This window comes from Saimiri boliviensis, chromosome 3, assembly GCF_048565385.1.
Source record: "Saimiri boliviensis isolate mSaiBol1 chromosome 3, mSaiBol1.pri, whole genome shotgun sequence".
Classification (NCBI taxonomy): domain Eukaryota; kingdom Metazoa; phylum Chordata; class Mammalia; order Primates; family Cebidae; genus Saimiri; species Saimiri boliviensis.
Window position 1 is genome coordinate 62,930,959 of NC_133451.1, and position 27,767 is coordinate 62,958,725.

At 41.1% G+C, this 27,767-nt stretch overlaps 1 protein-coding gene across 6 annotated transcripts in view; it reads right to left on the bottom strand.

Annotated features, from left to right (window-relative positions):
* Positions 1-3,705, bottom strand: part of YTHDC1 (YTH N6-methyladenosine RNA binding protein C1) — a 37,025-nt gene extending 33,320 nt beyond the window's left edge. For 4 of the 6 annotated variants that reach the window (XM_003931899.3, XM_003931898.3, XM_010342565.2 and 1 more), the window contains exon 1: positions 3,319-3,704. In XM_003931899.3, the coding sequence (XP_003931948.1) occupies positions 3,319-3,346 (28 nt within the window). In that variant the 5' untranslated portion in view covers positions 3,347-3,704. Of the gene's footprint in view, positions 1-3,318 lie in introns of all 6 variants that reach the window. The other 2 variants (XM_074396222.1, XM_074396220.1) reach the window with 1 other exon arrangement.
* Positions 3,706-27,767: the final 24,062 nt, after the last annotated feature.

The window sequence follows — 27,767 nt, forward strand, 5'->3', positions numbered from 1 at the left end:
CTAAAGTGAACCAGGAAAGGCCACTTTATCCTAAGAAATTACTATAGTGAGGGTCACAGTATGCACACAGTCATCATGTGCCACAGAACTACATTTTGGTCAATGATAAAATGCATATATAAATAACAGTGGTTCCATTAAGATTATAATGCCTATCTTTACCATTTTGATGTTTAAATACAAAAATATTTCCCATTGTGTTACAACTGCCTACAGGTTCAGTACAGTAGCATGCTATACAGATTTGTTGCCTAGGGACAATAGGCTATACCATATAGCCTAGACATGTAGTAAGTTATACCATTTAAGTTTGTGTAAATACACTATAACACAACGAAACCACCTAACAATGCCCATCTTCATTGTTAGATGGCAGGACTCCGTGTGTGTGCACGTGCATATATACACTTGCATGTAACTGTTTATGTATAATGGCTGGGTACAGAGGCTCACACCTGTAATTCCAGCACTTTAGGAGGCTAAGGCAGGCAGACTGCTTAAGCCCAGGAGTTTGGAACAACCCTGGGCAACACAGGGAGACCTCATCTCTACTGAAAGTAAAAACAATTAGCTGGGCATGTTGGCACACACCTGTAGTCCCAGCTACTAGTGGGGCTGAGATGGGAGGATCACTTGAGCCCTGCAAGGTTGAGGCTGCAGTGAGCTGTGACTGTCCAACTGCACTCCAGGCTAGGTGACAGTGACCCTGTCTCAACAACAACTGTGTGTATACATACAGTAGTCCCTCACTTATCCAAGGCTTTGCTTTTGAGGGTTTCCGTTACCCCCAATCAACCAAGTCAATCGCTGTCCAAAAATATAAAAATGGAAAATTGCAGAAACAAATCAATTTGTAAGTTTTAAATTTTGCGCTGTCCTAAGTAGTGTGATGAAATAACGTACCATCCCACTCCAACCTGCCTGGGAAGCCAATCGCCCCTCTGGTCAACATATATTTGCACTGCATATGCTACATGCCATTAGTCATTTAGTAACTGTCTCGGGTAGATCAACTATGAAGATAGGGCAGTGCCAGTGTTCAAAGTAACCCTTACTTTACTCACTAATGGCTCCTTTCAAATCCAGTTTCTTAGGCAAATATTCACCACGGGAATCACAGGGAGCTAGCAATCTGTCCAGTTACATAGGCTTCAGCTTGTATGAGTATTATAGAAGATTATAGAATTATTATAGAAATTAATGTCTTTATTACCCAGATCAGACTCAAAACCCCGTAACTGAAGAACTCTATGACCAAGTCTTTTGACTGTTCCGTATTAATGGAATCATTTGAGAAGGAAGTTAACATTTGTGACAGGCTAAGATTTTTATAGGGTTTATAATTTCCTATATAATGTAAGACAATAAAGTACTTCCAGTCCCACTTTTCCTTAAGACAGGAAGAGCCAAGCATTGATTCTAACTCTAACTATAAAGCTAGCTGTGTGTTGATCAAGTAAATGATACAACCTGCAGGTTATCTAGAACTCTCCCAAAACGAAATAAACAATTCCAGTAGGTATGTGCTAGTTCTCCATGTAGCCCAGAAACAATCTTTGTTCTAAACTATAAAGGACCTATATTAAAGTTTTTAAATACAAAATTGTAATGAAAAATTAAGTTTAAAAAAAAGCTAAGCAAATGTGAGGCAAAGCACCTTTTCAAAAGTGGGGAAATGTATCCTATGTATTGCCAATAGGTGACATTACTACTTCCCAATTAATAGCTGCTAAAGAGTTTATGTATTTGCATTGCACTATCACCATTTAATCATTTCCAAAGCAAAACTTTTTAAAATCATCTACTTTTCTTCTTCAATGTACATTACTAGGTCTACCGTATGAGTGACTTGTGAATATTTTCATCTTAGACAATGAATTCTTGAGAAGTACTGAATGTTACTCATTTTTGTGTTTGGTTCATTTCTCCTATTAAAACCACTACAGACTCCAATATCAACAACTCGTAAATTATAAAGACAATCAGATGTTTGCTGAATACTAATTAAGATAATCTTTTTATTTTAATAACTGAGCTACCTAATTAAAAGCAGTTTCCTTTACTCACTAACACCATGCAATCCTAAGTTCACATTCCTTCTGGATTTCTTTAAAAAAAAAAAAAAAAAAAAAGCCAACGGACATTTTTTTAGGAAAGAGTAGTATCTTAAACATATTCCCACCCACTCCACTTCCCAAGCTTGTCCCTATCCTAGGGCAGTTCACTGAAGCATGAAGACTCTCCTGATGTAGAAACCAGAAAAAATAAGAAAAAAGGATCACAGGCCTAATGTAAGTTGACTCTAGAGCCCACTTAACAAACCCCTACACAAATCCCCCAAATCAATTAGCCACACAGAAGAGATCTGTGAGACACAGAGCAGTGACTGTGGCCATATTTTTAACTAAAATCTTTCCAAGACTATTATGTTAATCTTAGGATTGAAAAAGATCTTAAAGTAGCATTTAATCTAGGTCACTCTCCAGACAGATATTGATCCAGGACCTACATTAACATCTAGGGCTTGGGAGCTCAGTATATCTTTCCATTTTATCAACATCAGTTCTCACTATATTTCAGTGAAATTTACCCCTCCAACTTTCTATAACTTGCACCCATTTGTTTCTGATTGCAACCTCTGGGAGCTACACACGTTTTTCTAGCATAAACCCAGGATTTCTTTGCCAGCCTAAGTCACATCGTGATCTTTCCAAACTAAGTATCCGTTTTTCCAAATACGATGTTTTTCCAAAATAAGTATTCGAGGAACAAAACGGGTGATTCAATTTGCTTATTTAACAGCAAAAGTCAGAAGTTACTTGCAGCTATTTCTCGAGATTTATAATCTGCCAGTGCCACTTTAATCTTAAACATGCTCACTTACCACACTACAAGTGTTGATCGCGGCATCAGGGGTTTTCAAATTTTAGCCTAACAGAAATAGTTGTCCTGAAAATACGCATTACATCCGCATGATCCTACCAGGAAATAAAACTAGGAGCCTGCAACTCAGAAAGGCCCCCTCTCAGCCGCGCCCAGGACAGCTAAACGGAAAGTCAAGCGTGAAATCTGGATGAAAGAAAAACCCTACGCGAGATGAAGTGCTAGGCCATATGGAGACCGAGGACGAACGGGCAGGCCTGGTCTCCGCCAGTAAGTCCAAGTGTCTCGGTGGGGGCGACCGGCTCCACAAGAGGCAAGCTAAGCTTCCCAACCCCACCCCCACTCCCGCCCCTCCCCTCAACGAAGACCACCGCTCCATCACCCGGCTCCCGAGCCCCAGCCCCGCCTCCGCCCGTCACCTTTCTCCGCACTAACCTTTCTCCTCCCGACTGTCGGCCGCCATTGCTCCCCTCCGGTTTCCGCCGCTGCCGCCGCCGCCGCTTAGACGCGACTCGCGCGGGCGCCGCAGCCGCGGCAGCAGAGGCACGGGCCGGTCCGTCAGTCCGTCCGCCCGTCCGCCCGGCTGCGCGCGTCGCACCTGGCCTCCTAACACTCACCCTTCTCGACTCTTCCCGCTTATTCCCTTTCTCCCTTCCTTCCTTTCACTGCAGCCTCCAGCGGCCTAGGGCCAGCCTTCTCGTTGGGGCTCAGATACGGGCGAGGGTATGGGGGAGGGAAGGGAAACAGATGGCGACGGCGGGCGGCGCTAAAATGGAGCCTGCTTCCTGCGTGAAACAATCCCGCTCCCGAAATGCCCTGCGCTGTTTACGCTTCGTTCCTCTCTGGGAACGTCACAGTGCGGAGAGGGGCGGGGAGGCGGGACGTGCAAGAGAACGTGACATGACGTCAGCGCGTCGCTTTGCTGCCCTCGCTTACTTGTACCTGGAAGGAGTCTTATGCAGAGATTAGGTTTCCTGGGTTTTTTGTGGCGTTCCTGCTATGCTGCCTATACCCAGATTGGGCAGTTTTCTTACGGGAAACCGCTAGTGGAGGACCTGACAGGCCTTAGCTAGAGTCGCTCTGGAATACTCCTCATTCAGTTCAGGAAATCGGAATCTTATTTAGAAAAGGTCTGGGCGAATCCCTTAAATTTACCTGAGGTATTTTCTTAGTTGGGGTCCCACTGTTACCCAAAGGCAGTGCTGCATGCAACCTGTTCATTTGAAACGCCTACTAGTTTTTTGTTTTGCGTATTTGAGCCGGAGTCTCGCTCTGTTGCCCTCGCTGGAGTGCAGTGGCGTGATCTCGGCTCACTGCAACCTCCGCCTCCCGGGTTCAAGCGACTGTCTCAGCCTCCCAAGTAGCTGGGACTACAGGCACACGCCACTTCACTCGGCTAATTTTTGTATTTTTAGGAGAGACGGGGTTTCACCATGTTGGCAGGATGATCTTTATCTCTTGACCTCGTGATCCGCCCTCCTCTGCCTCCCAAAGTGCTGGGGTTACAGAGTGAACCACGCCTACGGCCTAGTTTTGTTTCTAATTGGGGAAAGAATTATATTTAATACATCTTTGTAATTAACAACAAATTTAAACATGTATCAAGGCCCTGGGGCACACAATTGATTTAAGCAGACCATTGAGGAATTGAAACTACCGAAGTGACCAATAAATACATAACTACATAGTGTGGTAAATCTGTAAGAGAAACTTGCTTAAAAATCATTGTCCAACATAAAGAAAATCTAATTTTGCTTCACTGCACTATAACTGAAAAGAAAAATCTGAAAAATGGAAAGAAAAATCTGAAAAAACGTAACTTCATGATATGGAGACAAACTGACAAACTAATTGCTTGTTCAGAGAAAGACAAGTAAGTCTATAACGTGGTACTTTTTTTTTTTTTTTTTTTTTGAGACTTGGTCTCACTACAGCTTGATTGCAGTGGTGTGATCATGGCTCACTGCAACCTTAGGCTCAAGTGATCCTCCCACCTTAGCATCCCGGGTAGCTGGAACTACGAGTATGCTCCACCACACCCAGCAAATTTTTTTTTATTTGTTGTGGAGATGGGCTTAGCCATGTTGCCCAGGCTGGTCTTGAACTCCTGGACTCCAGCAATCCTCTCAAAGTGCTGGGATTACAGGTGTGGAGCCACCAGGACTGACCCGTTTCTATTCTAGGACCTTAACTGAACACTAATTTGGATCTCTCTCTCTCTCTCTCTCTCTCTCTCTCTCTCTCTCTCACACACACACACACACACACTAAATACTGAATATGTGATGATCCTGAGGAATTGCTATTTGTATTATTAGTTGTAATAAGTTAAGTTTTTTGCAGGATTTCCTATAATTTCATGATTCATATGAAAGTATTTGCAGTCCAGAATTGGTGGCTCATGCCTGTAATCCCAGCACTTTGGGAAGCCAAAGCGAGTGGATCACCTTAGGTCAGGAGTTTGAGACCAAACTGACCAGACGGGTGAAACCCTGTCTCTACTAAAAATACAAAAATTAGCCAGGTGTGGTGGCAGGTGCCTGTAGTCCCAGCTACTGGGGAGTCTGAGACAGGAGAGTTGCTTGAACACGGGAGGCAGAGGTTGCAGTGAGCTAAGATTGTGCCACTTGCACCCAGTCAGGGCAACAGAGCTAGACTCAGTCTCAGTAATTATAATAATAAATATTTGCGGCCGGGTGCGGTGGCTCAAGCCTGTAATCCCAGCACTTTGGGAGGCCGAGGCAGGTGGATCACGAGATCAAGAGATTGAGACCATCCTGGTCAACATGGTGAAACCCTGTCTCTACTAAAATACAAAAAAAATTAGCTGGGCACGGTGACGTGTGCCTGTAATCCCAGCTATTCAGGAGGCTGAGGCAGGAGAATTGCCTGAACCCAGGAGGCGGAAGTTGCGGTGAGCCGAGATCGCGCCATTGCACTCCAGCCTGGGTAAGAAGAGTGAAACTCCATCTCAAAAATAATAATAATAATAATAATAATAATAATAATAATAAACATTTACAAATGAAATTATATGGTATCTGGGATTTATCAAAATAAACTAGTGGCAGGTGTAGGGATGTGGGTGGGAGAATAGATTAAACAAGTCTACCCACAAATTAATAATTGTTGAAGCTCAGCAATACATATGTGAAAGGAAAATCTCCCCAAAATCACTAAGCTGGAGGAGGAAGTCAAGCTGGAAATTGCAAAGGGCAAACCTGCCTCCTATTCTATTTCTCAATAAGATAGCTACACACCTCCCTCACAATTTGCCCACAGGGAAATTCCTTGTGGACGAAGGACAGACAGAATTGAGAGTCATCCCTTTGCTCACGTGAGTTGAATGTATATCTGATGGCTTCCTCTGCCCTGTTGTTCCACTAAGCCAGGCTAAGACATGAGTGACTATTCCTATAAATTGTGCATTCCGTGAAAAGCTGATCAGAAACTCAAAAGAATGCAACCACTTGTCTTTAGCTACCTGTGTCCTGGGCAACCCCTGCCTCCTAGGTTCAAATGAGTCTCCTGCCTCAACCTTCTGAGTAGTTGGGATTAAAGGTGTGTACTTTTTGTATCTTTAGTAGTGACAAGGTTTCACCATGTTGGCTAGGCTGGTCTCAAACTCCTGACATAGTGATCCACCCGCTTCAGCCTCCCAAAGTGCTGTGATTACAGGCATAAGCTACTGCACCCAGCTATTTTCCATATATTGATTGATGTCTTATGTGTCCCTAAAATGTAAAAGACGAAGCTGCACAGGACCACCTTGGGCATGTATCATCAGGACAGCCTGAGGCAGTCACGGGCTCTTCCTTAACCTTGGCAAACTTTCTAAATTGATTGAGACTTGCCTCAGATACCTTTTGATTTACACACACGTAAGTAGATATTATACTCTCTTCTCTACTTTTTTGTGTATTTGAGTTTCCTCTACTAATTTTTATAAGGAAGAGCAAAAGAAACCAGGCAAGTAATTTAGAAGATATCAAAATGCCATTTTTGCTGATTCTATATTTGTCCTATTAGAACTAAGGAGTAATTTTTAATGTAAATAAAATTCCATGTTTGCATCTTTGTTATTAAAATAAATTGATGGGGACAGCTGCACTGGCACATGCCTGTAAATCCAGCACTTGGGGAGGCAGAGGCAGGTGGATCGCTTGGGCTCAGGAGTTTTAAGACAAGCTTGGGCACCCTGGTGAAACCCCATCTCTACAAAAAATTTTAAAAATTAGCTGCATGTGGTGGTGCACACCTGTAGTCCCAACTTCTTTGGGGGTCCAGGTGGGAGGATTGCTTGAGCCCTGAAGGTCAAGGCTGCAGTGAGAAATGTTTGCGTCCCTGCACTCCAGCCTGGGCAACAGAGTGAGACCCTGTTTTGAAAAATAAACTGAAACAAGTTTATGTAAAACCAAGAGCATACCTGTAAAAAATGTGGTTTTTAATTCAGTCATGTTAGAAAAGAGGAAAAGTTCTTGATGTTATAAAGGATGAACTCTAGATGTGTTGAACATGGTCTGAAGCTATTGTGTCATGATTAAGAGAGTAAGCTTTGCAGTCATCATGACCTGGGTACAAATTCCAGCCTGTCTCTCAGCAGCCAAAAATCCCAAAGTGCTGGGATTACAGGCATGTCATGTACAGCACTGTACACGATTACAGGCGTGTGATCCCATATACATTCAATTGAATACTATTCAGTCTTAAAAAAGAAGAAAATCGGCCAGGCACAGTGGTTCATGCCTATAATCCCAGCGCTTTGGGAGGCCAAGGCAGGTTGATCACTAGAGGCTAGAGGCCAGGAATTCCAGATCAGCCTGGCCAACATAGCAAAACCCCATCTCTACTAAAAATACAAAAATTAGCCTGGTGTGATAACGCATACCTGTAATCCCAGCCACTCATGAGGCTGACATGAGAATCAGTTAAGCCTGGGAGGCAGAGGTTGTAGTGAGCCAAGATCGCACCACTGTACTCCAGCCTAGGCCACAGAGGGGAGACTGTGTCTTTAAAAAAACAAACAAACAAAAAAATGAAATGTTGCCGTATGTAACAACATGAGTGAACCTGGAGGATGCTATGCTAAGTGAAATAAATCTGTCAGAGAAGGGTAAATACTGTCCTGCATGATTCCACTTCTTTGAAGTATCTAAAATATCCAAACTCATGGAAACAGGGAGTAAAATGGTGGTTGCCAGGGACTGTGGAGAAAGGGAAATGGGGAGTTACTGTTCAACAGGTATAACGTTTTAGTTCTGCAAGATGCATAAGTTCTAGAGATCTGTTGAACAATATTGTGCCACTGTTAATGAAACTGTATTGGGCACTTAACATTTTGTTGAGGGTATATCTCATGTTCAAGTTTTTACTACAATAAAATTTTTTAAAAAACTTCAATAATTACCAAAAAAATTTTAATATGTAGTAAAAAGAAATATAATGCTTCTGAATCAGTTCCTTTTATACTGATAACAAATTATGAATTGAGATTAGTGGAATTTAGTAACAAAAAGTGTAAAAAGCATTGGGCAATATTGATGTCAATTCTACCTAATTTCATCTGTAGATTTGAAACAATCCTAATCAAAACCTCAGTGTACTTTTAAACAGAAATTCACAATATGAATGGAAATTTACAAGAAAATGTAATGGATATATGATAGCCAAAACAATTTTGGAAAACAAGAACGCTTTTGGAGGACTAGCATTACCTAGTTTCAGGACTTATTACAAACTTATGGTATCAAGACAGTATGGTATTTATGTAAAGTAAGACAAATATATCAACAGATGAGAACACAGTGTCCAAAAGTAGAGTCACAAATATTATGGTCATTTGAGACATCTCTACAAAATTTTTAAAAATTAGCAGAGCATGGTGGCACATGCCTGCAGTCCCAGCTATTTGGGAAGCTGAAGTGGGAAGAATGCCTGAGCTTGGGGAGGAGAGTGCTGTAGTGAACCCTGGTCACACTACTGCACTTCATCCTGGGTGACAGAGTAAGACCCTGTCTCAATAAGTAACTAAATAAATAAGAAAGAAAATAGTAAGTGTTGGCAAGAATATGAAGCAATTAGAGCATTTAGGCTTTGCTGATAGGAATATAAAATGATACAACCTTTTTGGAAAATAGTAATAATTTATTATTTATTATGAATCTAAACAAATACTTATCACAGGACCCAATATTTCCCCTCCTAACAAATTGTGTCATATTTATCAATCAATCAAAATACTTCTCAGCAATAAAACAAACAAACTTCACATGACAATATGGATGAATCTCACACATATGCTGAGTGAAAGATGCTGGACACAATATGGTTGAGACAACACTAATCATTAAGAAATAAATCACATTTGTGGTTCCCAGATGCAGAATGTTGGAGAAGTTTAATGGCAAAGGAGCATGAGAAACCTTCTTGGGAGTTGGAAATGTTCTGTATCTTGATTGTTGTGGTGGTTACATGGATGAATACAAAGACTCTGACCTTGACCAAACTTTAGGCTCCTCTGATCCCTTTTGTTAACTGGTCCTTGACCTTAGGTTTCCACGTCTGTCTTTGTCCGGTTTTAGCTAGAATCCTATTGACTCACTTTAGTAAGAATCCCTTGCTCGTGATATCTGATCACCTTAAATATCTGATCAAATTGATTATTCTCCACTTCCCCCCAGATGATATCTGATTACCCTAACCTGATTTTGGAAAGAATACTGTCAAATGGTTTAGCAAGAATCTCCTCTTACCCCTTGCTATGATTTGAATGTTTGTCCCCTCCAAAATCACGTTGAAATTTAATTGCCATTGTAACAGCATTAAGAAGTGAGACACTTAAAAGGTGATTAGGTAGTAAAGGCTGCACCCCAATTAGTGGGATTGATACCAGTATAGAAAGGAGACTTCCACCCTCTGTTGGACTTTTTGCCTTCCGCCATGGAATGATGCTGCAAGAAGGCTTTTACTGGATCCCAGTACCTTGACATTGAACTTCCCAGCCTCCTGAACTATGAGTTAATACATTTCTGTTCGTTATAAATTACCCATTCTCAAGTATTCTGTTACGGCAGCACGAAATGGACAAAGACCCCCCCTAATGTTTCCTCTTAGTAATTTTCCATCTGCTGACCCCCACCCTGTTCATTAGCTATACATCTCTCCTTGTTCATGCTGTATTTAGAATTGAGCCCAATTCCATACTGAGGTTGATTTTCCTACATTGCAATAGTTGCTAAATAAAATTTGGTTTTTCTACTTTAGCTACTATTCAACTCTGGTTTTCTTTAACAGTGTAATGTCGAAGAGTCCTGTGTTGGGACGAGTTCCTGCCTGTACAATTTAGCATATAATGTAGTTTTAAAATAGCTAACATTTTACCAATATGTTTACTTATAACTTGTTTTTCAGATATGTTATCTCATTTAATATTCTGAAAAAGCTGGTGATTTAATTATAATAACAGCAATTATATTTTTTAATTGAAAAATCAATAAAGGGAATATTTAAATATCACTGGGTATTCTTAAATTTGGAAATGTATTAATCTTCAGATTTAAGATCGGGTACCTAAGCCTTTTCTTTTGCACTAGGATGTCAATGTTAAATTTTCACCTAGCTTTTACATGTACCACAGAATGCTGCCTTGAATCCTTTAATAGCAATTATATTGGTTTATTAAGTCTCATAACAGAAAATAGATTTTCAAAATATAAGTACTTCCAAAAAATGATAAAGATAAACTTTACAAATATCTGTTTTGGAAAACTTGATTATTCATTCTTGGGATATTTATAGAATTCTGGAATTCCCAAGATGTTTTGCTTACTTTTTAGTAATATTGGTAGCTGACATTTTCTGAGCACTGACTGTGCCAATCTGCTGTGCGCTGCCTATATTTTACCTCACTTAATTCATATAACAGTCTTATAAGAGATTATTGTTATTATTATTATTATTATTTTGAGACACAGTCTCCACTCTGGCCTAGGCTAGAGTGCAGTGGTGTGATATGGGCTCATGGCAACCTCCGTTTCCCAGGTTCAAACGATTATCCTGCCTCAGCCTCCTGAGTAGCTGGGACTAAAGATGAGTGTCACCATGCTTGGTTGATTTTTGTACTTTTAGTAGAGACAGGGTTTTGCAATGTTGGCCAGGCTAGTCTCAAATTCCTGACCTCAAGTGATCTGCCCGCCTCAGCCTCCCAAAGTGCTGGGATTACAGGTCATGAGACACCACACCTGACTTGTTATCTTTACTTTGTTAGGAGCTAAGTTTCTTCCGGGAAAACATTTAATCTTTTGTTGTTGTTGTTGAGACAAGGTCTTGCTCTATTGCCCAGGCTGGACTGCAGTGGCATAATCTTGTCTCACTGCAACCTCTGCCTTCTGGGTTCAAGCATTCTCCTGCTTCAGCTTTCCAAGTAGCTGGGATTACATGCACGCAGCACCACACCTGGCTAATGTTTTGTTGTTTTAGGAGGGATGGGTTTTTGTTATGTTGCAGGCTGGTCTCAAACGCCTGGCCTTAAGTGATCCACCCACCTCGGGCTCCCTCAGCCTCCCAAAGTGGTGGGATTCCGTTGGTGTGAGCCACTGCACCACCTTCTTGGTGGCATCTTGATATAGGGTGTGCTGGATATCTCTGGCCACCCCGATCAATTTTCCATTTTGCTCTGTATCTTAAGAAGCTCATCCATAGGGACTACACAGTAATTGTTTATCTTCTCTTAGTTTTGGTTGAGTTTAGGCATTTGAAGATAGGAAGAAAGTAACAGTTTTGACTTATTTGCTTTCATGGCTCCCTCCATGTAGGGTTAACTGCGGGCAGAGGGTGGCTCTGTTTCTCTATCTCCAATTCCCTGTCAACCCTATCTATACGGCTATTCTATCTGGGTTCTGGTAACGTTTCCCTCCACTTGCCCATCCAGGCCCAGAATAGTGCTATGGAATAAACTCCATCCTCCCCTAGATTCCTGTGTTGCAGCCCTAATCCCTGATGTGACTATATTTGAAGATAAGACCTTAAGGAGGTTATTAAACTTAAATGAGTTCATAAGGGTGTGGTCCTGATCCAGTTAGGTTAATGGACTTATTAGAAGAGACACCAGAGAGCTTGCTTTCTCTTCTCATTCAGGCACCAAGGAAAGGCCATGTGAGGACAAAACAGCTGTCTGTAAGTCGGTAAGGGAGCCCTCAGCAGATATTGTTTCCTGCTAGAATGAGCCTAGATCTTGGACTTTCCAGTCTCCAAAACTGTAAGAAAATTAATTTCTGTTGCTTAAGCCATCCAGTCTGTGGCATTTTGTTATGGAAGCCCAAGCTGGCTGATTTGGATAGTAAGTCATTATCTTCTATAGTTCCTTAACACTCTGCCCATACTTTTGTAAGTCCTTTGATTAAACTCGCCCTAATTGGCATTCATGCTAACTGTTTTCTGATAGGATCCTGATTTATACAAAGGAGACAATCAGAGAACATTACCCAAGCTAAGAAGAATGTCTGACCCAAATATTCTCCTCTTCTTGAACTTGAAGACATAATAAAAGTACATCTTATTTATCTTGGTGATTAGGCTTCAGTTTCTGTTTTGAAGTATATGAGATGGCTGTAACTCATGTTCTGTTCTTCTTTTGGCCCAGCCAATGTATGGCAATTGCTTATAAGGATCACAACCCACCATCTCCCCAGGGTGACCAGAGTCCTTACTTCAGCTCTTGCCAGTACTTTGGATTTTTGAAGACTCACTCATATGCATACTCCATTTGACCTTTGCACTGGCCTTTGCAGTGGTAGCTCCTTGAAGAAAAACGCACTTAGTTTGTGGCTACCTTGCATATCCCTCCAGAGTTGCATTGGCATTTCTAGTTCTCTCTCTCTCTCTCTCTTTTTTTTTTTTTTTTTTTTTAAAGATGGGGTTTCACCGTGTTGGTCAGGCTGGTCTTGAACTCCCAACCTCAGGTGATCCACCCACCTTGGCCTCCAAAGTGCTTGGATTACAGGCATGAGCCACCATGCCCAGCCTTCTAGTTCTCTTTATATCTTGGGAAACCAAGAGACAATCTCTTAGGCTCCTCTGCTTAAAAGTGCTACTTAACCATTTTAACTCTACTGTGGCCATCACATTGACACTAGGCACTCTACTTCCAATTCCAAACAGGAAATAGGGTGCAATCATATATACTTTCACTTAATGCCATGTAGACATTCAGAAGCACATTTCCACCGAATTTCCCAGTGACCCTCTTCTTGGACAGAGTTTTTGTGATACCACTTTGATGATAAAGAATCTAGTAAGGCCTCAAAATACAACCTAAGAAAGAAAGTCAAAAACTGCAAATTAGAAAGAACATTGAAATTTCTACAACTCTTGCAATTCTTGTGTATGTGACTTTTGTCTCCTTATACTGCAGAGATTACCAAAACAAATGCCAAAAAAAAAAAGATGACAACCACCACCACCACCATTTAATAAATAATGTATTTAGCTTGACTTCAGAATGAGCCAAGAAGGTTAGAACTGGTGGGACAGTGGCATTTTTAGTAGCCAATCATAAGTAAAAAAGAATTCTAAGGGGTGATTTCCAGGACAACCACTCCAAAGAGAAGAGACAAGGAAACTGCAGTCCTCAGGACCTGTTGCTAAGAAGAAAAGAAACTCTCAAGAGTCAATTCAGATCTGAAAAATATTAGGCTAGGTCTTAACTCTGTGATTTTCCAAAACACATTTGAAAATATAATCTGTCATACCTTTTCTCATTGCTTAGGAGTAAGGGCTTGGGCATAAGATTAGCATTTTAGCAAACATTTATTGCTTAGAAGCTATGTGAACTTGGAGAAGTGTAAGATAGAGGTGAAGAGCCCTGACTCCAGTCTCAGAGATGTGGCTTGAATCCCTGCTCTACCACCCAAAGCAAATTATTTACTTCTTTGAACCTCATTTTATTTGATTTAACTAGGACAGCTAATCCAATAGTTTTTTTCTTCATCAAGTGATATGTGAAGTACTCACCACTAACCTGCTGTGTGCATGCATGTTAGTGCTAAGTACTTCAGTAATTGATCATCATTATTATCAACCTGGGAGAACTCACTTTACTCTTGGAATAAATCTTGGGACCCCAAAATCACTAAGCCAAAAGGAAGTCAACCTTGGAACTGCAACGGGCTCACCTGCTTCCTATTCTATTCCAAAATAAGATGGCTGCAAAGATAAAAATGCTATATACTTGGCTCGCAATTTTCTCACAAGGAAATTCCTCGAGAACAAGGAACAGACAGAACTCAGAATCATCCCTGTGCTCACATGAATCAGAGTTCAGCCTGGGCAACATAATGAAGCCCTGTCTCTACAAAAAATTAAAAACTCAGCTGGGTGTGATTCTGTGTTTGGCTCATGCCTGTAGTTCCACTTACTTGGGAGGCTGAGGTGAGAGGATTGCTTGAGCCGGGTTGCTCAATGCTGCTGTGAGCTATGACAGTGCCACTGCATGCTAGCTTGGAAGACAGAGCTAGATCCTATATCTGGGAAAGAAAAAAATGCTTGTAGAATGTAAACATGAGGCCCTACCTCTACAAAAATTGTTCAGGTGTGATTGAGCCCAGGAGTTTGAGGTTTCATTGAGCTATGATTGCGCCATTGTATTCCAGCCCTGTTGGCAAAGTAAGATACTGTCAGACAAAGAAAAAAGAAACAAAAACATTTGTATGTGGGTATGTTTTATTGCTGGGGGGCTGCTATAACAAAGTATTATAGATTGTGTCTTCATATTGTGGAAGGAGAAAACAAGCTCCTTGGGACCTCTTTTATAAGGGCACTAATCCCATTTATGAGATCTCTCCCCTAGAGATCCAATCACCATCCAAAGGTCCAATCTCTTAATACCAACACCTCGGGGATTAGAATTTCAACAAATGGATTTTGGAGGTGAGGGGACATAAACACTCTGATGGCAGGCTTTTTTGGAAGTGTCATGAATAATTAAATTCTAATCACGATAACCAAGCCATGTATCAGCTTTCTCATAACTTAATTAGAATGCCAAAAACTGGAAGAAAAAATTATATTGCAAGCAAATGTGTTATTGTTACTTTGAAGGAAGTTATCTTCTAGTATAGTAGAAGCAGTAGATACTGCAGTGAGGTAAAAGGTTATTTTCTAATAATGACTTATTTTAACTAGTAGTGAATTGGTAAATGTTTAACAACCAGCTCTCCAGAAAACAAAACAAAACAAAACAAAACTTATTTGTAATGCTTGTCAATTTCTGTGGTGTAAATATACTCCTACCATGACCAATTTCAAACTATCAATGTGGCATCACATGACTGAACACAGGAAAAAATTAGTAACACAATTTTATTGTATTTTCACCATACAGATGCAATAATTGTTAATGTAAATAACCTCAAGAACAAATAATATTAAGTTATAGTTGAAAGAATCAGGACGTGGTGAATTTTGAATATTTATTACTTTTGTATTTAATATAGATTACTTAACATATTTAATATTACTTTGTATAATTTATTTTTTAATAACTCTATGTTTAACAACCAATCTACAAAAAATTTAAAAATTTAACAGCTGGCTCTTATAAGTCATTACAAGCAAGTTTCAGCACACCACTAAGCTTAACTGCTCCTCAGATACACAGAACTCAGTAGCCATATATGCATGATGTTGTAGTATATCTAGTCCACAGCTGATGAGAGTAAATAGGAATAGGAATAGGTTCAATGTCATTTCTACCAGAATCTGGAAATGGAATCAGACTGGGAATTGTTTTGTTTGTGTGACTGAAACTGTAACTCGAATATTTGAAGTTATAGGCAGTCACCTTTTGACCATTATGTGGACTGAGTAGCAAGTAAGATTTATCTTCCAGTATAGGAGCATAAAATATGTAAAGGGAAACCAGAATGGGGAAACGCATCTCATTTGTCTTAAAGCATTCTAGATTTCAGCTGCAGTTCTTGAGGCCTGGTTGCATTCTATCCTCACGGTATTTTCCTTTTCCTCTAAAAAAACTTGAATTGCTTTTTGTTATCTGCAAACATGAAGGAAAAATAGAATACCAAAATAAGCATAATAATAAGGATCATATAATACGGGGTGAAAAATGTTCAATTGCTCTATAGCTCATAGATCAAAATAGAGAGCTTTGCCCTAACTCTATTAGTACATAATGAACATTAAGATAAATATTTCAACTCTCCTTTTTGAGAAAACCACAATCTAAACATAGCTACCTTTCTCTGTAGATTCTACTGTAATGTGTGCTGGATTTAACTTCCTCTCATTGTAAACAAGATTGTTTTGAGGCAGCTGAAATTTAAAGAGCTTTCCTTTGGCAAGCTCATCAGCTCCTGTATTTTAATAATCTATGCCATCTATATAGGAATGATTACTTCAGCCAGACTTCGCACCTGATGTCAGTTGTCTCCTTGACATCTTTTCTTGGATGCCTCATTAGCTCAGTTTTAAATCTGCTAACTTACTCATGCTAGGGATCTGGGAATTAGCCCTTTCCTCACCTCACACCTCCAGCACTTGCAGTACAGTGGGGCAGTGGGGGTAAAGGAGAAAAGGAGCTAAGGTACAGACAATGGCTGATTTACATATCTGAGAGGCAAGTATTACAGCAGGAATAGTATACAATACCCCCGAGCCACACGATGGGAATGAATAAATCTAGTAATTAGTCATGTGCTCCTTTCTAGACTGTTCTCTTTGTACTTACTGCCTGAAAAACACAATTTTTCCTTACAGGTTTCAGCTCATTCTGCATCTCACCAAGCAATTTGTCAATCTCTCCTTAAGAATTAGTTGTCCTTTTTGTGTTCCTATAACTGAGTATCCCCATATTTCTTAAGAAAAAGGAAACAAATAACTATTATTATTTTCTTTTATCTTTTTCCTTTCCCAATTGATATGGTTTGGCTCTGTATCCCCACCCAAATCTCATTGCAAATTGTAATCTATCCCCATGTATTGAGGAAGGAACCTGGTGTGGGGGGATAGGATCATGGAGGCAGTTTCCCTCACGCTATTCTCTTGATAGTGAGTTCTCACAAGAGCTGAGAGTTTAAAAGTGTGTGGCAGTTTCCCCTTTACTCTCTCTCTCCTGTCACCTTGTGAAGAAGGTGCTTGCTTCTCCTTCACCCTTTACCATGATTATAAGTTTGCTGAGGCCTCCGCAGCCATGTGGAACTGTGAGGCAATTAAACCTTTTTAATATAAATTAACCAGTCTCAAGCAGTTCTTTAAAGCTGTTTAACAACTAACACAGAAAATTGGTACCAGAGTTTGAGGCACTGCTGTAAGGTTACTTAAAAATGTGGAAGTGACTTTGGAACTGGATAATGGGCAGAGGTGGGAACAGTTTGGAGTGCTCAGAAGAAGACAGAAAGACGTGGGAACAAGTTTGGAACTTCCTAGCGTCTTGCTGAACGGTTTTAACCAAAATGTTGATATTTATATGGACTATGAAGTCCAGTCTGAGATGGTCTCAGATGGAGACAAGGAATTTATTGGGAACTGGAGTAAAGGTCACTCTTCATATGCTTTACTCTAGAAACTGGCTTCATTTTGCCCCTGGCCTGGAGATCTGTGGAACTTTGAACTTGAGAGAGATGATTTGGGATATCTGGCAGAAGAAATTTCTAAGCAGCAAAGCATTCAAGATGGGATCTGGCTTTTCCTAAGAGCTTACAGTCATATGTGTACACAAAGAGATAATCTGAAATTGGGATTTATGTTTAAAAGGGAAGCAGAGTGTAAAAGTTTGGAAAATTTGCAGCCTGACCATGTGGTGGAAAAGAAAAACCTGCTTTTTGGGGAGAAATTCAAGTCAGCTTCAGAAATCTGTAAAAGTAAAGAGAAGCCAAATGTTAATAGCCAAGTTCTTCACAGTAGGCTCTCCCATCACAGGCCCAGAGGCCTAGGAGGAAAAAAATTCGTTTCATGGGACAGGCCCAGGGCCTCAGCCTTGGGACATGATGCCCTGTTTCCCAGTTGATCCAGCACCAGCTATGGCCAATAGAGGACAAGGTACAGCTTAGGCCAGGCGTCCCCAAACTACAGCCCATGGGCCCCATGCGGCCCCCTGAGGCCATTTATCCAGCCCCCCACCACACTTCTGGAAGGGGCACCTCTTTCGTTGGTGGTCAGTGAGAGGAGCACAGTATGTGGTGGCCCTCCAATGGTCTGAGGGACAGTGAACTGGCCCCCTGTGTAAAAAGTTTGGGGATGCCTGGCTTAGGCCATTGCTTCAGAGTGTACAAGCCCCAAGCCTTTATGGCTTCCACATGGTGTTAAGCCTTCAGGTATGCAGAAACAAGAGTTGAGTTTTGGAAACCTCCACCTAGATTTCAGAGGGTGTATGGAAATACCTGGATGTCCAGGCAGAAGTCTGATGCAGGGGCAGAGCCCTCGTGCAGAGCCCATATTAGGGCAATGCAGAGGAGATATGCGAAGTGGAGCCCCCCCCACAGGATCTCCACTAGGGCACCACCTCATGGATCTGTGAGAAGAGGGCTATTGTCCTCCAGATTCCCAGATGGAAGACCCACTGACAGCTTGCATCATGCACCTGGAAAAACTGCAGGCACTTAATGCCAGTCCATGAAAGCAGCTGTGGTGGTTGTACCCTGCTCAGAGGCACAGGGACAGAGCTTCCTGAGGCCTTGGGAGCCTACCCCTTGCATCAGCATGCTCTGGATGTGAGACATGGGGTCAAAGAAGATTATTTTTGAGCTCTAACATTTAATGACTGCCCTGTTGAGTTTCTGATTTGCGTGGGGCCTGTAGCCCCTTTGTTTTGGCCAATTTTTCCCATTCAAAATGGGAGCATTTACCCAATACTTGTACCCCCATTATATCTTGGAAGTTATTAACTTGCTTTTAATTTTACAGGCTCATAAGCAGAAGGGACTTGCCTTATCTCAGATGAGACTTTGGACTTGGACTTTTGGGTTAATGCTAGAAAAAAATTAAGACTTTGGGGGTCTGTTTGAAAGCATGATTGTGTTTTGAAATGTGAGAAGGATATGAGCTTTCTGAGGGGCTGGGATGGAATGATATGGTTTGGCTTTGTGTCTCAACCCAACTCTTATCTTGAATTGTAATCCTCACATGTCAAGGGAGGGACCTGGAGGAAACTGATTGGATCATGGGGACAGTTTCCCTCATGCTATGCTCATGATAATGACTGAGTTCTCACTAGATGTGATGGTTTAAACGTGCATGGCAGTTCCCCCTTCATGCTCTCTCTCTCCTGCTACCTCGTGAAGAAGGTACTTCTTCTCTTTCATCTTCTATCATGATTGTAAGTTTCCTCAGTTTTCCCCAGCCATGGAGAACTGTGAATCAATTAAACCTTTTTTAAATAAGTTATCCAGTCTCAGGTAGTTCTTTATACCATGTGAAAATGGACTGATACACCTCTGTTCCCCACTTTCTACTTTGTCTTCTAATAATGGAAATATAGCCTTTTACCATCCCCTTCACCAGACGCTCCCTGAAGGGTAAGTTCATCTATGTGCTCTAAGATGGAACTGTCTTTGAGAGTTAACAGTCAATTTATGGACCAAAGCATGCCTGCTATGTAACTCTTACGCACCAGAGGGTTGCTTCAAGAGATAACAATCGAAAAACATGCCCACTACTCTCTCCTAGCTAGGGAGTTTTTACCATAGTCCTGCCCACAAAGATGTCAAAAGTCACCAGCTTGACTTCCTGGTAGATAAAGCATCAACCTAACACACAGACCTCTCACCTTGCTCACTTCCTCTTCTGCCTTTTAAAAGTGCCTGCTTGAGGTTATCACTCCTAAGTGGGAGTTGAACAATGAGAACATATGGACACAGGGAGGGGAACAACACACACCAAGTCCTGTTGAGGGGCTGGGCGTGAGGAAAGGGAAATTAGAGGACGGGTCCATTGGTGCAGCAAACCACCACAGCGCACGTATACCTATGTAACAAACCTGCACGTTCTGCACATGCATCCCAGAACTTAAAGTAGAATAACAAGTTTAAAAAGAAAATGAATAAAACTAATAGAAAAACAAAAAGTGCCTGCTTTTTGCTCCAGAAACAAAGCAGTACCTTTAAAGGCAAGACTCCTGTGCTTCTTCCCCTAAGCTAGCTTTGGAAATAAATCACCTTTTTTATGTCAGGCCTTGCTTTTGTTAATTGGGCTCTGCAAGCAGTGAGCGACTAACTTGCATTTATTAGTTACATTCCCACTATATTTGTACATGTCTCTATTACAGCAATTATAATTATAGATAAATTTTAAGTTACTATGGAGCCCCAGCAGAATGCCTATCATGTAAAAAGTATCAAACAAGTATTTAATGAAGAGAAGAAAACAAGAATAAACAGAAGGTATCAAGAACTCTGGGTTCTGCCAGTGATCAGCATTCAATCAACTCTATATAAATTATTCTCTCTCTTCCTTCATTTTCTCATTTGTCCAGTAACAAATTGGATTGATGGCCAGGCGCAGTGGCTCCTCTCTGTAATCCCAGCACTTTGTGAGGGGCTCAGGTGGGTGGATCACTTGAGCCAAGGAGTTCTGAGACCAACCTGGGCAAAATGGAGAAACTCCATCTCTACAAAATATACCCCCCCAAATTGTCTGGGCATGTTAGCACATGACTGTAGTCCCAGATACTTGGGAGACTGAAGCAGGAGGATCCCCTGAGCCTTGGAGGTGAAGGCTGATATGAGCCAGGATTGTACATATCACTGCACTTGAGCCTGGGAAATAGAATGAGACTCTGTCTAAAAAGAAAAAGAAAGGAAAGAAGGAAGGAAGGAAGGGAGGGAGGGAGGGAGGAAAACAAAAAGAAAGAAAGAGAAAGAAAGAAAGAAAGAAAGAAAGAAAGAAAGAAAGAAAGAAAGAAAGAAAGAAAGAAAAAGAAAAGAAAGGGAGGGAGGAAGGAAAGAAGAGAGAGAGAGAGAGGAGAAATTGAACTTTCCTTGACTTTGGGCAAGTCAAGTGGCTTTAATTTCTTCATCTATAAAATGAGGACAATGTCAGCCACAGAGTTATTGTGAAGATCAAATTAGCTGTGCATATGAAAGTACATTTATAAGCATAAAATGCTATAAAAATTTTAAGCAGGGCTCTTAGTATTTTAGCTTTAATTTTCTATTATTCTAAATAGTGGAATGTGGTAGAAGTATATATCACTGTTTTTTTTTGTTTGTTTGTTTTGTTTGTTTTTTTTTTTTTTTCTTTTCTGTTTGACCAGTGGTGGGGATAAGGGAAAGGAAGTGGTTGAAAAATAGGGAAATTCTCACTTGGTTATGTTTGGACTTAATTGTGCCAAACTTTCTAATACAACTTCCAGGACAAATTTCCAGAAATATTTAATAAATTGTTTGGGCTAACTGAAACACAGATGTGGAGCCACTTTTTTTGTGCACGTGTGACTATATGTGCCTCTGGAAGATTTCAACACAAGCATGCTCTCATTTAAATTAATGCTTTCCTCTGAATTGACTCGTTTGACCAGCATAACCAGTTTGCATGCCAGTGCAAGCAGAGAAAGTCGTAATAAAAAGGAGAAAAGAATGAAAGGCATTTAAAAATTGAGTGGTTAAATGTATACTTAGTTAATCTTTGCATTTGTTTTTCCAGGGGTACCTAATGTTTTGGAGAAAGAAAAATAAGGCAGAAAGCTGACCGAAGTTTGAAATTAATAAGCACAAAATGTCTGTAGAGGATCTAGTCTATCCTCCTTTCCTTCATTTCAAGGCTTAATTTTATCCAAGATTTAAGTAGCCTGATTAGTCATCCTTGCTTCTTTCCCTTCCTGGCTCCTTGGGTTTTTTCCCACATGCATTTGTTGAACATCTATTACAAAGCAGGCACTTCCCAAGGCATTGTTTTTAATGTAGAAATAGGGAATTCAAAATTCATCCTTTTCATCAAAAGTTCTCAAACTATACCGTGTATATGATTCACCAGGAAAACCTGTCAAAAGTGCAGATTTCTAGTCTTAATACCAGATATCAGATTTGAGGCTCTTTGTAGGGTCTGGCAATCTGCCATTTTAACAAGTGTCTGGAAGAGCTGTGGCTCGTGCCTATTATCCCAGCACTTTGGAAGGATAATGCAAGAGAATCGATTGAACCCAAGAATTTGTGACCAGCCTAAGGAACATAGCAGGACTCTGTCTCCACCAAAAATTAAAAGATTAGCCAGGTGTGGTGTTTTGCATGCCTGTAGTCCCAGCTACTAGGGAGGCTAAGGTGGGAGGATCACTTGTTGAGAGGTTGAGGATGTAGTGAGCTGTGATCATGCCACTGCACTCCAGCTTGGGTGACAGAATGAGACCCTGCCTCAAAAGACAACAACAATGGCAGGGTGTGGTGGCTCATTCCTGTAATCACAGCACTTTACGAGCTGAGGAGGGTGGATCATCTGAAGTCAGGAGTTCGAGACCAGCCTGGCCAACATAGTGAAACCCCTTATCTACTAAAAATACAAAAACTAGCCAGGCATGGTGGTGGGCACCTATAATCCCAGCTACTCAGAAGGCTGAGGCAAGACAATGGCTTAAACCCAGGAGGTGGCGGTTGCAATGAGCTGAGAGTGCACCACCACACTCCAGACTGGGTAACAGACCGAGACTCCATTACACACACACACACACACACACACCCATGCACAAGACAACAACAACAACAACAACAACAACAACAAAGTGTTAAGTAATTCAAGGGACTCCATTAACCTCTATGAAATTAATAAAACACTTAGTGATTAGACTGGTAGGCAGCTGAACTCTTCAAGATTTTATCTGTATCTCTTTAAGAACTCTGGAATTGGGGCTCTCTGAATCCAGACTTTGCCACTTAGGAGTTATTCAGTTGATTGTATTAATCAGTTAACCTCTTTGTACTCTGTGTCCTCCTCTGTGACAGTACTTAGGAATCAAAATATCTACCTCAGAAAGTCACTGTGCAGATTTAGGAAGTAAAGCATAGGTGTGATCTGGCACATAGCAGTAAGTACAAAAAAAGTAGCTACAATAATAATAACATAATATATAAATTAATATAATAAACATTGTTATTATTATTATTGACAGTAGATTTACTATGGCCCTATTTTTTAGAGAGAAGAGACATAGGGCACAAAGGTTTGCCCATACTAAGTGGTCAAGTCTTGGACCATGACTAAATAATTGCTTCAAAACAGAGAAGTGTTCTGACTGCTCATATTACGTCTTCTGAGGAAGAAATTGTTGTTAGTAACAACCATTTTATTTTACATTTTCTTTTTTCTTTTCTTTTTTTTTTTTTTTTTTTGAGGCGGAGTTTCACTCTTGTTACCCAGGCTGGAGTGCAATGGCGCGATCTCGGCTCACCGCAACCTCCGCCTCCTGGGTTCAGGCAATTCTCCTGCCTCAGCCTCCTGAGTAGCTGGGATTACAGGCACACACCACCATGCCCAGCTAATTTTTTGTATTTTTAGTAGAGACGGGGTTTCACCATGTTAACCAGGATGGTCTCGATCTCCTGACCTCGTGATCCACCCGCCTTGGCCTCCCAAAGTGCTGGGATTACAGGCTTGAGCCACCGCGCCCGGCTACATTTTCTATATATTATTATTATTATGGAGAAGGAGTTTCACTCTTGCTTCCCAAGCTGTAGCGCAATGGCACAATCTTGGTGCAACCTCTGCCTCCCGGGTTCAAGTGACTCTCCTGCTTCAGACTCTTGAGTAGTTGGGATTACAACCATGAGCCACCATGCCTACTAATTTTTGTATTTTTAGTAGAGATGGGGTTTCTCCATGTTGGTCAGGCTGATCTTGAACTCCCAACCTCAGGGGATTTGCCTGTCTCGGCCTCCCAGAGTGCTGGGATTACAGGCATGAGCCACTGTACCGAGCTCATTTTCTACATACTATTAAGTCCCTGAGTAGTAGGTAATATTGCTCTTCTGACATTTTCTTCTCATGGCTTAATTTAAAAGAATCAAAATTATACCCAACTCAGAGAAGTGAATAACAAATGCTCCCAAGAAGCATCTACAACAGGGGTTCCCAATCTCCATGACACAGACAGGTACCAGTCTATGGTCTTTAGGAACTGGGTTGCATAACAGGAAGTGACCAGCAGGCGAGCAAGCAAACATTACCACCTGAGTGCCACCTCCTGTTGGATTAGTGGTGGTATTAGATTCTCGTAGGATTGTGAACCCTATCGTGAATTGTGCATGCAAGGGTGCTATGTTGTGAGCTCCTGATGAGGATCTAACTAATACCTGATGATCTGAAGTGGAATAGTTTCATCCAGAAACCACTCCTCTCTCTTGTCCATGGAAAAATGGTCTTCCATGAAACCAGTCCCTGGTGCCAAAAAGGTTGGGGACTGGTGATCTAACAGATGTCCTCATCAAAATCACAGATAAGGAATATAGAATACTCAGTGTTGGAAAGAAGATAAATGTTCAGTTTGGGTCAATTTCTTCACTGTTAACATACATCTAGGGCCTTATACTCTTACATGCTAAAATTGAAATGCATACATTAGCTCATGTAATCTTTATAGTACCCCATAAATAAATTATTATTATAATCCCTATTTATCTATTTATGTATTTTTTTGATATGGAGTTTTGCTCTGTTGCCCAGGCTGAAGTGCAGTGGCATGATCTTGGCTCACTGCAATCTCCACCTCCAGAGTTCAAACAAGTCTCCTCCCTTAGCCTACTGAGTAGCTGGGACTACAGGTGCACACCACCACAGCCAGCTAATTTTACGATTTTTTTTAGTAGAAATGGGGTTTCACCATGTTGACCAGCTTGGCCTTGAACTCCTGACCTCAAGTGGTTGGCCCACCTTGACCTTCCAGAGTGCTGGGATTACAAGAGTGAGTCACCATGCCTGGTCAATAATCCCTATAAATCCCATTTTAAAAGATGCCTTTAGATTGCAGTGGCAAGATGGCCAAACAGAACAGCTCTGGTATGCAGCTCCCAGTGAGATTGACACAGAAGGTGGGTGACTTCCACATTTCCAACTGAGGTACCTGGTTCATCTCATTGGGACTGGTTGGACAATGGGTGCAGCCCAAGGAGGGCTAGCTAAAGCAGGGTGGGGTGTCACCTCACCTGGGAAGTGCAAGGGGCTGGAGAACTCCTTCTCCTAGCCCAGGGAAGCCATTACGGACTGTTCCCTGCACTCTGACCTGGATACTGCACTTTCCCCACAGTCTTCACAACCCGCAGACCAAGAGATTCCCTCTGGCACCTACATAACCACTAGGTCCCTGGGTTTCCAGCAAATAACTGGGTGGCCATTTGGGCAGAAACTGAGCTAGCCACAGCAGTTTTGTTTTTTTTCATACCCCAGTGGTGCCTGGAATGCCAATGAGACAGAACTATTCACTCCTCTGGAAAGGGGGCTGAAGCCAGGGAGCCAAGGGGTCTGGCTCGGTGGGTCCCACCTCCACCAGAGGTGAGCAAGCTAAGCTCCACTGGCTTGAAATTCTCCCAGCCAGCACAGCAATCTGAGCTCTACTGGGACATTTGAGCTTGGTGGGGGAGGGGCATCTGCAAACAGAAACAGAAAGTTAACAAGGGTCTATAGGACTTGAGCTCGGCTCTGGACCAAGCAGACATAATAGACATCTACAGAGCCTTCCACCCCAAATCAAAAGAATATGCATTCTTCTTAGCACCACATCACACTTATTCTAAAATTGACCACATAATTGGAAGTAAAAGTTTCCTCAGCAAATACAAAAGAACAGAAACCATAACAAACAGTCTCTCAGACCACAGTGCAATCAAATTAGAACTTAGGATTAAGAAACTCACTCAAAAATGCACAACTATGTGGAAACTGAACAAACTGCTCCTGAATGGTGATTGGATAAACAAAGAAATGAAGGCAGAAATAAAGATGTTCTTTGAAGCCAATGAGAAAGAAGACACAACATACTAGAATCTCCCGGACACATTTAAAGCAGTGTATAGAGGGAAAATTATAGCACTAAATGCCCACAAGAGGAAGCAGAAAAGATCTAAAATTGACACTGCAGCATCAAAATTAAAAGAACTAGAGAAGCAAGAACAAACAAATTCAAAACCAGCAGCAGATAAGAAATAACTCAGATTAGAGCAGAACTGAAGGAGATAGAGACAGATAAAAGCCTTCATAAAATCAATGAATCTAGGAGCTCATTTGTTGAGATTCACTTGGGGCAAAATATTACAAAAAATATTATGGAAAGTTCTAGATTAGTCTTTTAGGACTTTTGGAAGGCCAAAAGATTTTATTGGGACAAGCTGAAGGCAGCTGCCTCATTTACATTAGCATAGGAAAGAGATAGAGATGTTAAGACACTTTCCCAGTTTAAGTCTGTTTACCTCACGTCCCTTTGTCTCTACTCTGTTTACTCATGTAAACTTTGTTCTGGATGGTCCTCTCAGGGGGAGATCAAACACTGTTATCCATTAATAGTGTTTACTCTGGGCCCAGAACCTAAAGCCTTTATCATTCATAAAACCACTCTTTTAACCATGTTAATTATCCTCAAGTGTGTTAACTTAGAACCTCTGGTATAAAATTTGACGGAATAAATAGAAGTATGGGAGTCTTGGTCGATTGGTTGCATTTTGCCCTCTGAAAGCAACCAATGACCATCCCTAGTCCCCTTGAATCACTGTAATGGTGTGAGAGTGCATGTATTCATCTATCATAGTGAGGGTCTGCAGGCCAGACTTCCACAGGTGGTGGTCGTTGTCTCAGGTGGTGACCCCGACTTGACTCAGGTCACAATGGTTTTTTGAAAACATCAACAAAATACATAGACTGCTAGCCAGATTACAAATAAGAAAGGAGGGAAGAATGAAATAGATGCAATAAAAAATGATAAAGGCAATATCACCACTGATCCCATAGACATACAAACTACCATCAGAGAATACTATAAACACCTCTATACAAATAAAACAGAAAATCTTGAAGAAACGGATAAATTCCTGGGCACTTACACCCTCCCAAGATTAAACCAGGAAGAACTCAAATCCCTGAATAGAACAATAACCAAGTCTGAAATTGGGTAGCAATTAATAGCATACCAATCAAAAAAGTCCAGAAACAGATGGTTTCACAGCTGAATTCTTCCACAGTTACAAATAGGAGCTGGGACGATTTCTTCTGAAACCATTGCAAACAATAGAAAAGAGGGAATCCTCCCTAACTCATTTTATGAGGCCAACATCATCCTGATACCAAAACCTGGCAGACAGACAACTAAAAAATAAAATTTTGGGCCAATATCTCTGATGAACATTGATGCAAAAATCCTCAATAAAATACTGGCAAACTTAGTCCAATAGTACATCATGAAGCTTATCCATCTTAATCAAGTTGGCTTTATCCCTGGTATGCAAGGCTTGTTGAACATATGCAAAGCAATAAACATAATCTATCACATAAACAGAACCAAAGACAAAAAACACAAGATTATCTCAAGAGAGGCAGAGTAGGCCTTCAACAAAATTCAATGACACCTCATGCTAAAAGCTCTCAACCAACTAGATATTGATGGAATGTATCTCAAAATAATAAGAGCTATTTATGACAAACCCACAGCCAATATCATACTAAATGGACAAAAACTGGAAGCATTCCCTTTGAAAACTGGCACAAGACAAGGATGCCCTCTCTCACCACTCCTATTCAATATAGTATTGGAAGTTCTGGCCAGGGCAATCAAGAAAGCATATGAAGTATCGTTATTGAAATAGGTGAAAAGGAAGTCAAATTGTCTCTATTTGCAGATGACATGACTGTATATTTAGAAGACTCCATCATCTCAGCCCAAAATCTCCTTAAGTTGATAAGCAACT